This window comes from Dunckerocampus dactyliophorus, chromosome 2, assembly GCF_027744805.1.
Source record: "Dunckerocampus dactyliophorus isolate RoL2022-P2 chromosome 2, RoL_Ddac_1.1, whole genome shotgun sequence".
Lineage (NCBI taxonomy): Eukaryota > Metazoa > Chordata > Actinopteri > Syngnathiformes > Syngnathidae > Dunckerocampus > Dunckerocampus dactyliophorus.
This window is the reverse complement of record NC_072820.1, coordinates 29517570-29534163: the sequence shown is the minus strand read 5'-3', so window position 1 is coordinate 29534163 and position 16594 is coordinate 29517570. Positions and strand designations below refer to the sequence as shown.

Sequence of the window (16594 nt, the reverse complement as noted above, 5' to 3'; positions counted from 1 at the left end):
AATATTTAGCATGCCGTCGCAGTCCCAGCCAGCTGTGCATCGGGGAAATGAGTACTCCACCCCGTCAGCCACAAGAGCTGTGTGCAAATTCATTTTTTTGTTGCGACAAAATATGGACTGTTTTGTTGCTAAAAGATACACTCACAAAAACTTAGGGATATCCAGCTTTTGGGTGAAATTTCAGGATGAACTTAAAATGCACCATAACCAGGTGAACTTAATCTGACCTTCTCTCAACTGTTGAATGTTTCAGTACTTTTTGTACAACTTGCTGCTCTCTAGCAAGGATCTGAACAGCAAAATCTGTCCATCCATCCATCTATCCATCTTCTACCGTTTATCGTGGTAGCAGGAGCCGAAGCAGGGTAGCCCAGACTTCATCCATCTCCTCCCGGCGGATCTCGAGGTATTCCCAGGCCAGTTGAGAGACATATTTTCTCCAATGTGTCCTGGGTTTTCCCCGGGGCCTCCTACCAGTCGGACGTGCCCTGAACACCTCCCCAGGAAGGCGTCCGGGAGGCATCCTGAACAGATGCCCAAGCCACTTCATCTGGCTCCTCTCAATGTGGAGGAGTAGTGGTTCGACTCCGAGTTTCTCCCAGATGACAGTGCTTCTCAAATTATCTCTCAGGGAGATCCCAGCCACACTATGGAGAAAACATATTTCGCACGCTTTTAACCGCATCCAGGGCCTTAAGAAACTTTGGGCGCATCTCATTCACCCCCGGGAAGCCACCGAGAAGCTTTTTGACAACCTCAGCCCCAGACATAGGAGAGCCCACCGTGGAGTCTCAAGGCACTGCTTCCTCATAGGAAGCAAGTCGGTGGGATTGAGGAGGTCTTAGAAGTATTCCTTCCACCGGCCTACAACATCTTGAGTCGAGGTCAGCAGCACACCATCCCCACCATACACGGTGTTGATTGTGCACTGCTTCCTCCTCCTGAGACGGTGGAAGTCCAGAATCTCTTTGAAACCATCCGGAAGCCGTACTCCATGGCTTGTCTGAACTCCTCCCATGTCTGCCAAGCCTGCCAGGTCTGACCAGCATCCTCCCCCACCATCGGAGCCAAATCACCACTAGCTGGTTATCAGTTGACAGCTCCGCCCCTCTCTTCACCCGAGTGTCCAAAACACATGGCCGCAAGTCTGAGTGGAATAAAGTCCAGCTCCTCTCAAGTGGACTGGTTCCAGAGCCCTTACTGTGCATTCAGCAGGGTACGGCTCTATCTAGCCGGAACGTCTCCACCTCGTGCACCAGCTCAGGCTCCTTCCCCACCAGAGAGGTGACATTACACGTGCCCAAATCTCGCTTCTGCAGCCAAGGATCGGACCACCAAAGGTCCCCGCTTTTGGTTGCCACCCAGCTCACTCTGCACCTGACCCATTTGGCCCCTCCCATGAGTGGTGAGCTCATTGGAGGGGGCACCCATAGGCCCGGCCACCAGGTGGTCGCCATCGTTCCCCACCTCCAGGCCCGCTTCCTAACGTGGGAAAACTAGGCCCAATGTTTTGTCTCTTCATTAGGGTCTTCAGAGCCACTCTGTTTGGTACCTCACCTAGGACCTGCTTGTCGTGGGTGACCCTACAGGGGCATAAAAGCCCTTGACAACTTACTCCTAGGATCAGCGGGACATGCAAACTCCTCCACCACGATCAGGTTGTAGCTCAGGGAGGAGCAGCAAAATTCATAACAGGTGAATTTATAGAAAGGCATACAGTATAGTTGTCCCTTGCCACATTCTGATTTGAATTTTGCGGCCTTACTCATCATGATTTTTCAAAAACATAATTAAAAAATCATGCCGTTTCGTGGTTGAATACGGCCTATTATTTGTATTTTAAAAAGTTTAAAATTGTAAGCATAAAAATGGCTAAATGAACTAAAATACAAATATAAGGCATTCTGAAGATGCATTCAAAGACGTGATGCTGTGTTGTATTCTACACTGGTCACTGTCAGTAATGTTACTATAATGTTCGGTGAGACACACAAGCCCCAGACTCGACTGCTGGAACAATAGGCTTTTATTGTAGGATTACCTCACAACAGGCACAATAATAAAAACATAATAATCATAATAATAACGCAGGCAACTGTTGCAGCCGTAATCCACTCAATTCTGAACCCCCAACCTCACTTCCAGTCCTTCCAGAACACATTTATTGCAACACACATGAGCATGAGTCATATGTATGTCTTAAATGGCTTATTTTAGTAGTAGTAGTAGTAGTAGTAGTATTTTATTAATCCCATAGCAGGGAAATTCACATGTTACAGCAGCAAGCAAGATACACAAGGAAAGAATGCATAGTGACATAGTGAATACAAAAAGGTTCAGTTGTAGAGCCTGATAGCGGTCGGTACGAAGGACCTGCGGAACCTCTCCTTCTTACACCGTGGGTGTAACAGTCTGCTGCTGAAGGAGCTGCCCAGGGAAACAACAGTGTCATGTAGCGGGTGAGAGGTGTTGTCCATGATGGATGTCAGCTTAGCCAACATCCTTCTCTCCCCCACTTCCTCCACGGAGTCCAGAGGACCGTCCAAGACAGAGCTCGCTCTCCTGATCAGCCTATTTATCCTGCTCCTGTCCCTGTCCGTGCTGCCCCCTCTCCAGCAGCCCACAGCATAGAAGATGGCTGAGGCCACCACAGAGTCATAGAAGGTCCGTAAGAGAGTCCTGCACACACCAAAGGACCTCAGTCTCCTCAGCAGGTGGAGGCGACTCTGGCCCTTCTTGTAGAGGGCGTGGGTGTTGACGGACCAGTCCAGTTTGTTGTTAAGGTGAACACCCAGGAATTTGTAGCTGTCTACCAACTCTGTGTACGCTCCCCGGATGTTCACCGGTGTGAAGTGGGATGTTTTCCTCTGGAAGTTAATGATCATCTCCTTTGTCTTGCTGGTGTTGAGTTGCAGCTAGTTAAGCTCACTCCAGCTGACAAAGTCCCTGATGACCGTCCTGTATTCCAGATCATTCCCCTCTGAAACACAGCCAATGATGGCTGTGTCATCGGAGAACTTCTGGATGTGACACTGTGTGGAGTTGTGTGTGAAGTCCGAGGTGTAGAGGGTGAAGAGGAAAGGGGAGAGCACCGTACCCTGAGGGGCACCTGCAGAGTACCATGTCAGACACACAGTGACGGAGCCTCACATACTGTGGTCTGTTGGTAAGGTAGTCTATAATCCATGCAGTCAGTTGTTGGTCTACTCCCACACTCTCCATCTTCACTCTGAGTAGTGACGGCTGGATAGTGTTAAAGGCACTGGAGAAGTCAAAAAACATGACCCTCACAGCGCTCCTGCTGTCCTCCAGGTGTAGCAGTGATCTGTGCAGCAGGTAGATCACTGCGTCGTCCACTCCGATCCGAAGCCGGTAAGCAAACTGCAGGGGGTCCAGCTGAGTGCCCACCAGGGGTCGCAGGTGCTGCAGGATAATCCTCTCCATGGTCTTCATCAGGTGAGAGGTCAAGGCAACAGGCCTGAAGTGGTTAGGCTCCTTGGGACGCGGTGTCTTTGGTATGGGGACCACACAGGAGGTCTTCCACAGGGCCGGGACTTTCTCCAGGCTCAGGCTGAGATTGAACAAGTGCCTTAACACTCCACAGAGCTGGTCAGCACAGTCCTTGATGATTCTTGGGCTGATGCCGTCCGGTCCCGGGGCCTTCCTTGCCTTGGTCTTCTTTAGTTGACTTCTCACCTGATCATCAGTTATGGAGAGGGGGGTAGAGGATGGCTGGGATGTGGATGTGGGGGTGAAGAGTGGTGAATGGGTAGGGGATGGAGGGGCGGCAGACTCAAATCTGTTGAAAAACAGATTGAGCTCATCTGCCCAGATCTTGTCCCCACTGGCTTGGTCTCTCCCCACTCCTTTGCCATGGCCTGTGATGGTCTGCAGGCCTCTCCAGACTTCCCTGGCATTATTCTGCTCCAGCCGCTTCTCCAGTTTCCTCCTGTAGCAGTCCTTCCCCTTCCTGATCTTATGCCGGAGTTCCCTCTGGACTCTGCGCAGCTCCTCCTTGTCCCCCGAGTTGAAGACCCTCTTCTTCTTGTTGAGCAGGGCCTTGATCTTGATATAGTCTGTGATGCAGTGCGTCATGCTGTCAATGTCACTGCCATGGGGACTACAGAGCGCTTCCCGGTCTGTTGTCTGGAAGCAGTCTCTGAGCCTAGCACTGCTCTCCTCAGACCACTGCTTCACAGGCCTCTTCACAGGGGGTTGTCTATTCACTACTGGAGTGTAGTCTGTGACGAGATGGACGAGGTTGTGATCAGAACGACCCAGCGACATGTGAATCCGGAGAAAGCTCACTCAGCCACGTCTCCGTGAAGCACATGAGGCTGCATTCCCGGTACTCCCTCTACAGTCGGTTCAGCGCCGTTAGCTCTTCCATCTTGTTGGGGAGAGATCTTACGTTCCCCATGATGACAGACGGTAGACATGGCTTGTACCGTCTTTTCCGCTTCTTACACTTCACTCCCGACCTGCATCCTCTTCTCCTCCACTGCAGCTCCTTGGGGATCTCCGGCCTCTCCACGCAGAGAGGGGGTGTGTGGCACAGGGCTAACAGCTGATCCCGGGTGTAAACAATGGAGCCTTGGTTGAATGGGGAGCCATGGCTGAAGAGGTTTCCCACAGTTGAACTGAAAAGTTCAAAGAGTATCAAGGCGCAGATTACAAAAGTAACAATATGAACCTCCATAGCTGCACACTCGACAAAATGCGACCAAAAGAAATGTAAGAAGAAAACTAAAATACTATAAAAACCCTAAAAGGTGGAAGAAAAGTACAGAGCTGCTGTAACTGGCAGCTACTCGAGCGGTGCCATTTTGAAAAAAAATATATATACAGTATATGTTTTCTCTGCTTATGTCTACTAAATTAGCTAATATCCGTGTAAAGGTGACAATAGGGGTGTTATTTCATGTCTAGAGGGCTATAATAAAATTAAAAAACATAAAGAGGTTTTCTATGCTGTAACTACAAAAATATTTGATTTATAATAAGGAATCTGAAGTAATCCTACATTGCTGAAATTCATTTATCACGGTCGGGAACCAATCACGGAACCAATTAACTGCAATAAACGAGGGATTACTATATAAGATTACGAGGGCTACCATATAAGGATTATGACAAGAGCTCTATCTGACAGCAATTTTGCTCAAAATGGCCAAAAAGCAGCAAGACTCATCCCTTCCCGCAAATCACAGCTTATTTTAGCGGTTGACCATGTCGAGGCGGCATCATCAGCTGCTCCCGTTGTTAACGTCGAACCTGGCCCAAGCGGCTGAACCAGAGGCTGCTAATTTGAAGCCTCGTGGGCGAGGGGGCCACTTTTATCCCCTGCCAGCACCTTTTCTTTCGCTCCTTCATCCAACGCTCACCAACATAACGAGCATCCTGCCGCTCATTTACGTTTCATATACATGTGTGTGTGTGTGGCTGTTTTCAGGCTCTGACGCACACAGTTTGATGTCGGTGGTGTTGACGTGTGAATGGCCTAACAAGGGGAAACGTACGTCAGCAGATGAGGCTGCTTTGCAAGTCGGCGTTTGAGACGATGACTTTGTTTTAGAGTGAACCCATCGACGCTGAAGGCCTCGTAATGCCCACACTTCATGTTCCAGCTTTATTCAGTGCTTATACTGTGGGTGTGCTGTGCTTTATCGAAACTACAATGAGCCTGCTCTCACTTGCAGCAAACCTGGAGGAAAACTTACTGTCATCGGTTCTAACATATGCTCTGTTCACACTGCTTGACCAAAGAATTTTGTCATATTGAGCTTCATTTTATTGAAAAAACGGCACAAAGCACTGGGAATCTTGGTTGGTTGGCTCTCGTCTAGTCAAGTGAAGCCAATTATTATTTATATAGTGCCAACTCGTAAATGCTGTAATCATAGTTGGGGCATTTATCGGCCTAAACTGCAAAGAAACTGCCATCTTGCCACAGCTGCCGATGTTAATTGACCAGCGCTAATTAGAGATGGTTGTTTGCTTTTGTAAAAAACATACCCTGTGACTATAGGAGACTCTTCAGTTAATTGAATAGAGGTGTTAATTAGAACAGTTGCTTCATCACAGCATGTCTACAATCATGTTCCTCAAACATCAGTGTTTCCCATACATTCATTTAGCTACAGGGGGCCTGCCACAAATACATTTTGGATCACTACAGATACATTTGGCACCACTTTTTTTTTTTCTTTTTTTCCCCTAGATCTGCCGCTGCGTGTTCTCCCTCGCTCATAAACTCATTATTATGGACTGTGTGCATATTTCTTTGCAATGTACGCCTGCTTCTTAACACACCTCAAATGCATCTGGTCTGAGATTAAGAACATGTTGCAGAAGGGATCAGTGTTGCCAGCCGCGCGACTTTGTGGCTGTATTTAGTAGTATTCAGACCATCCTAGATCAAAAATGCAACTAGATAGATAGATAGATAGATAGATAGATAGATACTTTATTGATCTCCAAGACAAATTCACATTTCTAGCAGCTTTGCAGAAATGTCACAATTAACTTAATCACAAAATAAAATAAACCATCCAAGGCAAGACATGCAACACAAGACAAATAAGAAAATAGAGTAACAATAAATAAATAAATATGGAACAGATCATGTCAAATTTGTAGTGCAATAATACATAATAATCATAATAATAATACATAATAATCGAATAAGTCCAGTCCTGTGTGTGTTTTCATCGCTCCACTTCTGTTGTGTTGAAAAGCCGCAAGTCTTTCGGTGGAGCAGGGTAGTGATAGTAATCTGCCACTGAAACTGCTCTTCTGTTGGGAGATGATGCTGGTTGTCCATGATGAAAGGAGCTTCCTCAGTGTCCTTTACTCTGCCACAGATGTCAGGCTGTCCATTTCATTGCCAGTGACAGAGCCTGCCTTCCTCACCAGTTTGTCCATTTTGCGCTTATCTGTTCGTATTTACTTTGCCGATGCCTTGCTCAGTATTAATATTCCTACACGGGGGCTGTGGCATTTGACTTTGCAATCATTTTTTTCCTCTTAATTAATTTATTTTATTTTATTTTTTTAAGCCTGTCCTGTTCAGTGGCTTAGCCATGCAGTATGAGTGAACTTGTTTTGCCAGAACAGTTGCTTTACAACAGGTGAGTCTGGTATCTGTTTCAATTCCATTGGAAATTTATTGTCAAGACCACTGAACAGAACATGGCTAGAGGGACGACTTACGAAGAAAAAAGAGAGAGAAGAGAGAGAAAAGACAGCGATGGTCACATCAATAATTGTTGTCGTTTGAGAAGGGGAAATTGGGGAAGGGTTAGTGCAGGGGTTAGGAACCCGCGGCTTTGGAGCCGCATGCTGCTCTTCAACCTCCTTGTTGCGGCTTCCTTCGCTGAGCGCTGTGATTTTTTGTTTTAACACCAAAGTAGGGGAAATGTGCATTTTTTAAATGAATGTAAAATATCTGACTTGGCAAGTCCGTGAATGCATCTAGACTGCGTTTTGACTTCTGATTTGATGAGCAAGGGAGGGGGAGGTAAGCTAGTGTATGCAGAGAGTCTCACTGCGCGGGAGAGAAAAAAAATGGTGAGGGAGTTTTTAGTTGACTCTGAAGCAAGTTACTGCACAGTAAAATAAATGTAATTAACTGGATATTGCAATATAGCAATATGTTTAATAACGAGAAGTGCACTGTAGCTATGTGCTCGGAGTCCGTGACACGCTAATCGCCGAGGTGGTGACTCCGGGAGAGGCAGATAGTGTGCGCCGGCAGCTGACTGTACACTAACCGCTCAGAACAATATGTGCTTTCACTTTCTCCAAATACCAGAAAAATCTCTCAACGATGTCTTTACATTTGTTGGTAGTCGCTTTGGAGAAAATAAGTCACCAAGAGGGCTTGGAAAGTCGCCAGATTTAGCAAGAAAATTTAAAAGTTGGCAACACTGGGTTGCACATGATATGTAACTTCTGGTGCAGCATGGTTTTGCACTGTACTTCGTATCTTTCTTTCTTTTCGACATCTTTTTCATCAAAATGGTTTTCTCGACAGAATTAGCTAGCTGACTGATTAAAGGAGGAAGTTTACTTCTTGACCTCTCAATGACCCGGGTCTGCTACATTATCGTTCATTTTCATTTTTCATGTGGTTGGTCATGGTAATGGTTTAATTTTATTTGAACATACAAGTTGGAATACATCACATATTACAATTCACAGTTCCACATGTCCAAAGGTGTAGGAAGAAGCAAAGCTTATTTAATCCTACCCCCCGTCCGTTTCACATCTATTGCTGTACATTTATTCACTTCCTGTATTTCATATGTTATCTTTTTAATACATAGAAAAGTGATCAGGTAATGTAGCAGTATCGTAATAGTAATAGCAGTATCGTAATATAATTTGCATTTTTCACGATCACAATAAATAATAATCATATATATTAATGAATAAAATAAATACATAAATAAATGCATACAAATAAACATCCTTATTGGCTATCCGCGAGTAATTCATTCTTATTAATACATTTGTTATTGAACAACTTCTTGATTATTTTAGAAAATAAGTAGGTAGTTTGTAAGTTGATGTTTGTCTCCATTTTTGAAAATTGGAACTACTTTAGCAGTTTTCAATTTGTTAGGAAATTTACCAGATTCCTTTATTTATTATTGCAAGACAGTTTCTTTCTGAGTGACATCTGTTCATCAATGTAGTAGGATATTAGATGTACAATAACGTGTGCATTAACTTTAAAATCATCACACACCTACATGTAGCCGACGAGACGTCATAAATATTTTTTATTAACACCGCAACCCAACGCCACAAATTCTAAGAAGCTTTGAATTGTTAAATTTTAGGCTTTATGAAGTCCTAACTTCTTTGCCTAAGAACCACAGAATTGAACTGAATTTGGAGGTTAGGTCAACACTTAATTGTTTTGTTCCTTGAAAGGTCCATCTATAGACCATCATCAGCTTGGGATTGTCATGTTTTCCTGTTTCTAAGGACCTAAAGGTCACTTGCTGCCGAAATGTGCTCCAAGAGTAACAAGATAATCAGTGCGATAGGTTAGCGAGCCACTCGATCATGGAGTTCAGTCTGGCTTGGTTGGTCCCAACCTTGCTGAACATCTGGATGATTGCCTGCCATCGGAAGCAGTCAAGCAACACCTGATGCCTGATGAGGTTGACCCTTTGTTTTGTTTTACCTCCACAGCAAGCTGTTCACCGAGTTCATCCTGAAGGTTCCTCCAGGTCGCCTAGTGAAGCAGAAGCTGGACTGTCTGATCGACATCGTCCACAGCGATCTCTTTATGCATCACGGTGAGAATACACACTCAAGGTGCAGTATTAGAACCATCTAAGCCAGTTTTGCTTAAAGGTAATTGGAAATGTCAATATTCTATTTAACTGAAATAATACATTGTTTCCGGAACTTCTTGCACTACCACCATCTTCCTCTAGAGGCAATGTTAGTCACCATGGCAGGTGGAAAGGTGCAATTACCAACCCTCAAATATAATTGCAGGATTATGGAAATGGGGCATTTTTTTGTCCCATGTACCTTATTTTCACTGTGAATAATGGACTACTCTCAACGGCAAAATGCAGGAATATGCATTGGTGGATATATATAAAGTTCTGTTCCTCCAAATTATGATTATCCATAAGCCAAACCGAATCACACTTAGCATATTTATTTATTCTTTGTAACACTGCGTCTTTTAATTAGTATTTTTTTATTGCTGCCTTTGACATTCTCACAGGTTTCACACATCACTTTGCCATACTAAAGCAAAACATCCTAATAATCAAATGCATCGCTGGCGTTTAATTCCCGAGATTTGAGGAATCCATTAGCGAGCGCCGCCCATCTGTATCTGGCAGCATATGTCGCCTCTGTCACCATGTGAATTTTTGCTGGCGCTGTCCCCGCAGATTGCCGTGAGATCCTCCTGCCACTGATGACAGAGCAGCTGAAGTTCCACCTGGAGAGGCGAGAGGAGCCCAAGGCTTGCTGCCAGCTGCTCAGTGACATCCTGGAAGTGCTCTACAGGAAGGACGTGGTGAGGAACGAAAGCTCCCTGTGGGCGACCTTGTGCACACTGACTGTCCCCTGCTTAAACAAGCAGTTTACTGTATGGTTGCGGAATCTAATTACTGTGTGTATTTACTTCCTCCCTGTAGTGTATGCATTGCAAATGTTGTCTCTGCTCAAAGTTTGGATTTCTATATTTCAAACTTGAGTTGCATTCAAACAAGAGTTGCATTGAAGAATCACCTGTTTACACCTGCACAGTTCAACATGTCCGAAAAGGACATTATGGATTTGTAATAATACAAACTTTTTTTTTCTTCTTTTTTTTACTAATAATAGGCCATAGTAAACCATGAAACAGCCATCGTTTATTAATTAATTAGAGTGAGGGAGCGATGTTTGAACCTCCAAGTGACAAGGGACGACTGTATTAGTATGTATTATTATTATTTTATATCTAGATACTGTATCATATTATTATATAATATATAATAATAATATAATTATATATATATATATATACTTCTAAAAAATTAGAGGAACACTTCGAAAACACATCAGATCTAAACTGGGGGGAAAATGATCTTGAATATCTTTCCTGATAATAAGTGGGTGATGTATTAGTAACAAAATGATGCCACATCATTTGATAGAAATGAAAATGATCACCCTATAGTGGGGGGAAATTAAAGACACCCCAAAAATGAAAGTGAAAAAATGATGCAGCAGACTGGTCCATTTTGCCAAAATGTCATTGTAGCAACTCAAAATGATTCTCATTAGTTTGTGTGGCCCCCACGTGCTTGTACGCATGCCTGACAACGTCGGGGCATGCTCCTAATGAGACTACGGATAGTGTCTGGGGGATCTCCTCCCAGATCTGGACCAGGGCATCAACGAGCTCCTGGACAGTCTGAGGAGCAACCTGGCGGCACCGGATGGACCTAAACATAATGTCCCAGAGGTGTTCTATTTGGTTTAGGTCACGTGAACGTGGGGGCCAGTCAATGGTATCAATTCTTTCATCTTCCAGGAACTACCTGCATACACTAGCCACATGACGTCTGGCATTGTCGTGGACCAGGAGGAACCCAGGTCCCACTGCACCAGTGTAGGTTCTGACAATGGGTCCAAGGATTTCATCCCGATACCTAATAGCAGTCAGGGTGCCGTTATCTAACCTGTAAAGGTCTATGCGTCCTTCCAGGGATATGCATCCCCAGACCATCACTGACCCACCACCAAACCGGTCATGCTGAATGATGTTGCAGGCAGCATAACGTTCTCCACGGCATCTCCAGACCCTTTCACGTCTGTCGCATGTGGTCAGGAGAGCAAGTTCAACCTGAGCACATGCGATAGACGTGAAAGGGTCTGGAGATGCCGTGGAGAACGTTATGCTGCCTGCAGCATCATTCAGCATGACCGTTTTGGTGGTGGGTCAGTGATGGTCTGGGGAGGCATATCCCTGGAAGGACGCACAGACCTCTACAGGTTAGATAATGGCACCCTGACTGCTATTAGGTATTGGGATGAAATCCTTGGACCCATTGTCAGAACCTACGCTGGTATTGTATTGTATTGTATTGTACTTTATTTATCCCACAGCAGGAAATTCACTTGTTACAGCAGCAAGCAAGATACAAGATACAAGCAAGATAGTGACACATGGTTCAAGTGGTGCAGGTGTTGTAGAGCCTGACAGCGGTCGGTATGAAGGACCTGCGGAACCTCTCCTTCTTACACTGTGGGTGTAACAGTCTGCTGCTGAAGGAGCTGCTAAGGGAACCCACAGTGTCATGTAGGGGGTGAGAGGTGTTGTCCATGATGGATGTCAGCTTAGCCAACATCCTTCTCTCCCCCACTTCCTCCACGGAGTCCAGAGGACCGTCCAGGACGGAGCTCGCTCTCCTGATCAGTCTATTGATTCTGCTCCTGTCCCTGTCCGTGCTGCCCCCTCTCCAGCAGCCCACAGCATAGAAGATGGCTGAGGCCACCACAGAGTCATAAAAGGTCCGTAAAAGAGTCCTGCACACACCAAAGGACCTCAGTCTCCTCAGCAGGTGGAAGTGACTCTGGCCCTTCTTGTAGAGGGCGTGGGTGTTGACAGACCAGTCCAGTTTGTTGTTAAGGTGAACAGCCAGGAATTTGTAGCTGTCTACCAACTCTATGTCCGCTCCCTGGATGTTCACCGGTGTGAAGTGAGATGTTTTCCTCTGGAAGTTAATGATCATCTCCTTTGTCTTGCTGGTGTTGAGTTGCAGCTGGTTAAGCTCACTCCAGCTGACAAAGTCCCTGATGACCGTCCTGTATTCCAGATCATTCCCCTCTGAAACACAGCCAATGATGGCTGTGTCATCGGAGAACTTCTGGATGTGACACTGTGTGGAGTTGTGTGTGAAGTCCGAGGTGTAGAGGGTGAAGAGGAAAGGGGAGAGCACCGTACCCTGAGGGGCACCTGCAGAGTACCATGTCAGACACACAGTGACGGAGCCTCACATACTGTGGTCTGTTGGTGAGATAGTCTATAACCCATGCAGTCAGGTGTTGGTGCAGTGGGACCTGGGTTCCTCCTGGTCCACGACAATGCCCGACCTCATGTGGCTAGTGTATGCAGGTAGTTCCTGGAGGATGAAGGAATTGATACCATTGACTGGCCCCCACGTTCACCTGACCTAAACCCAATAGAACACCTCTGAGACATTATGTTTAGGTCCATCTGGCGCCGCCAGGTTGCTCCTCAGACTGTCCAGGAGCTCGTTGATGCCCTGGTCCAGATCTGGGAGGAGATCCCCCAGGACACCATCCGTAGTCTCATTAGGAGCATGCCCCGACGTTGTCAGGCATGCGTACAAGCACGTGGGGGCCACACAAACTACTGAGAATCATTTTGAGTTGCTACAGTGACATTTTAGCAAAATGGACCAGTCTGCTGCATCATTTTTTCACTTTCATTTTTGGGGTGTCTTTGATTTCCCCCCTCTATAGGGTGATCATTTTCATTTCTATCAAATGATGTGGCATCATTTTGTTACTAATACATCACCCACTTATTATCAGGAAACATATTCAAGATCATTTTTCCCCCAGTTTAGATCTGATGTGTTTTCGAAGTGTTCCTTTAATTTTTTTGAGCACATGGGGTGACATGGCACAGGTGGTAGAGTGGTGGTCTCCCAACCTGAAGGTTTGCGGGTTTGATCCTCTGTCCTCCTGTGATCGTGTTGAATGTTGAAGTGTCTTTAGGCAAGATACATAACCCCCTTGCTCCTGATACTGCATCATCAGGAGGTAAATTTGCTAACATCGCCAACCTTGGTGTTCCCAGCATCACCGTCAGTGAGTGACGTGTGCCTGTTTTTTCCATTGGAGTTAAACAGCTGCTTGCTACTTGTTGATGCTCAAGCAGAAGCTGTAGTCATTCTACATTTGATCAAATTTACTTAAAATTTGTTAGATCAACCCATGTAGATGTACGGCCTTGTCTGCACCCTTGATTGTATTGATGCTCATTGCATTTGGCTGAGGGCCAACTTTCAAGTAGGAAAACGGTGAGCTGTATTTTTATTATTATTATCAAATATTATTAGGGTTGTCAAAAATAGCGTGGTAACAAATTTATTTTATAATTTTTTACTGTCATTAAAGCATGCGCATCACGTCAATCCACATCTTTTTGTTACGATGGCAGACTGAGCATATTAATAAGGCTTAATCATGTTAGTTTTGTGGTCCTGTGCTCATATTCATATTGTGTATTTGTGGAGGGTCCCACCCAGTGGCACGTGCAGATCATCATGGAGAAGCTGCTGAGGACTGTGAACAGGACAGTCATCTCCATGGGCCGCGACTCTCCCCACATTGTAAGTCGGCAGCATCCTTTCTCCCTCCTTCCATCTTTCTCTCACACACACATACTCTTAGAGGCTATTAGAGGCTTCCTGAAAGCTATCATGAAAGGCAAAGTCTTGCTTTCACCCTCAGTCTGAGTGGGTTTGATCTGCCTGCCGTTCTTATCCTTGCGTGTGCGTGCGTGTGTGTTGCATTTGGCAGCCTGATCCACTTTTATATGTTTGTTATCTGAGTGTGTGTCTGATCCCTCACTCATTAGCAGATTTGTGATGCCTGGCAGCAATTTGTGCATCCGTCATGGTATAAATACATTGCTCAATTTGCATGACTTTAATCCATTTTTTGAGGAGCTCCAAAAGTACTGTGAATGCCAACTTTATTTTGTGATTTGTTTCCTTTTTTTTTTGTGAACGTCCTATCTGTATTCATTTGTCGAGCGACTTTGACACAAGTGGGTAATAAATGCAAACTTTTAATGTATTTTTTTTATGGAAGCTTCTCTCAGAGTACTTGATGGTACATTTATGACACCCCGAGCAACACAACAGTGACAAAACAATGCAAATTTTTGGTCTGAATTGATGGTGTGTTATTAGTACATGATGTCTGACACAACTGGCTAGTAAAAGCAAACAATGTATTGTTTGCAAACGTTTTATATATCTTCATGATGGAAACTTCTCAATGGTGCTTAATGGTTTCATTTATGACCTCCTTAAATACAGCAAAGTCATGATTTAGGTGTGTTGTGAGGGCTTAATAGTTAAATAATATACATTTTAGGCCGCCTCGAGGTACGTTTATGTCAATTAGTCGGCAGAAATACAACATTTTCATACATTTTTATGATGGAAGCTTCTCCAAGGGCAGTTCCTGGTTTCATTTATGACCCTCTTAAACACTGCTAAGCCATGGCACAGACTTGTGAGGACAAATAATGTCAATTTTAGGGCCACTGATGGTGGCGTGTTGTATGGACGTAATGGATAAACAGTGTACATTTGGGGCCAATTGTAGGTAAATTTATGTTTTAAGATATTTTTTAAAGATATTTTTATGATGGAAACGTCTGAGGGCACTTAATGCTTTCATTTATGACCCACGTAAATAATTTGTGAGGACAAATTTTGTCAATTTTTGGCCAACTGAAGGTAAGTTTAGGTTAAATAAGACCTCTAAAGTGATCTCAATCTGTCTATAAAGTATTAATGCAAGGAATTAGTCATGTAGCCTGTGAGCCTTCACATTTTGAAACAAATTGCATGCATCTATTGCTGTGCATACACTAACGAAGCTGCAGGGTTTACCAAGCACCCACCGAGTCTTTTCCTCCCTCAACCTGGAGGTCGTCAAGGACTCCTTCTTGCTCTCCCTCTCCTGTCTTTCCGCTTCTATTCATTAGTCGGGGTTGTCCATTCGAATCCGAGATTCTCCACGCGTCTGTTTTGCAAATATTAGGAGGCGCTGAGATAACTGTGAGCCAGACGGCGGGCCGTTTCATTTCCTCGTTCATTCAGAGCACAGCAAAGCCACATAAAAATTATTCTGCTGTTGGAGTCAGAATCCGGGATGAATACTCACTCATTGAAATATCACACAAAGCAGTGAGAATGGTGTAATATGAGAACACATGCAGGCCATGAGTACAACAAAACAGGCAAGGATGTAACACCACCTCATTTGCTCCCTACTCATAAACTTTGCATCCTAATAATCTGCTACCAAAGCATGGGCTGCTCTTTTTTCCTGCAGTAAAAAAATAGATATCAGAAGACGTGTTGTTGCTATAACCAAGGCTCTTACTGTCAAGGGGCCTTTTGATCCTGCATCTCGGATCTGGAGCTTGCCCACCACTTTGCCTAAAAGGCAATCAGCTCTCATGGAGGCAGCACACGCAGGCTGTATTAAACAGAGTACATCCATCTCAACATCCCTCTTGTGGTGCACATGAAATAGCCTCTCCCATCGTGGTTAATGAAACCGCTCTACCTCTGTGGTCTCTGTAATAAGTATCTATAGTGGGACCTGTTTTTTTGTTACTATTTACTGTAGGAAACACAGGAAATGTAAATCCGATGAATCGGTTCCATTCTATTTTCTTTTGCTTATGCGGGTCCGGGTTGTGGGGGCAGCAGTCTCAGTAGCGAAGTCCAGACTTCCCTTCCCTGTACATCCCTGGCCACCTCTTCCAGTTCCACTGGGAGGACACCAAGGCGTTCCCAGGCCAGCTGTGAGACGTAATCCATCCAGCGTGTCCGTCTGCTGCAGGACCTTCTCCTGGCTGGGCATGCCCAGAACACCTCACCGGGGAGGCGTCTGGGGGGCAACCATACTAGATGCTGGAGCCACCTCAACAGGCTCCTCTCGATGTGAAGATTAGATTATATTTATTGGTCCCCAGAGGGAAAGTCGTCTTCATTAACTGTACATTACAGAGACATTACAAAGACAGCGAAGCACATCACATACCACATCTGTAACAACATACAGTCAACATGGCAGTAACAGCAGCAGCAGCAGTACAGTAACAGGCCGTACAGACAGATCAGTGGGGTCTATTATTCATGGTGGCTATGGCTGCAGGGATCAGGTTTTTCCCAAGATGGGCCCTCCTGAACTTAATCTTTCCACTGTATATCTTCGCCCTAAAGGAAGTGGGTTGAGGTATTGATGCACTGGGTGGGTGATATCCTGTGCTATGTTGTTGGCTATGCAA

General features: G+C 45.0%; 1 protein-coding gene across 2 annotated transcripts in view; it reads left to right on the top strand.

Annotated features, from left to right (window-relative positions):
• dock1 (dedicator of cytokinesis 1) overlaps positions 1-16594 on the top strand; it is a 233058-nt gene that overhangs the window by 71641 nt on the left and 144823 nt on the right. For both annotated transcript variants that reach the window (XM_054800773.1, XM_054800780.1), the window contains exons 25-27: positions 9205-9311; positions 9927-10054; positions 13794-13889. In XM_054800773.1, the coding sequence (XP_054656748.1) occupies positions 9205-9311; positions 9927-10054; positions 13794-13889 (331 nt within the window). The remainder of the gene's footprint in view (positions 1-9204; positions 9312-9926; positions 10055-13793; positions 13890-16594) is intronic.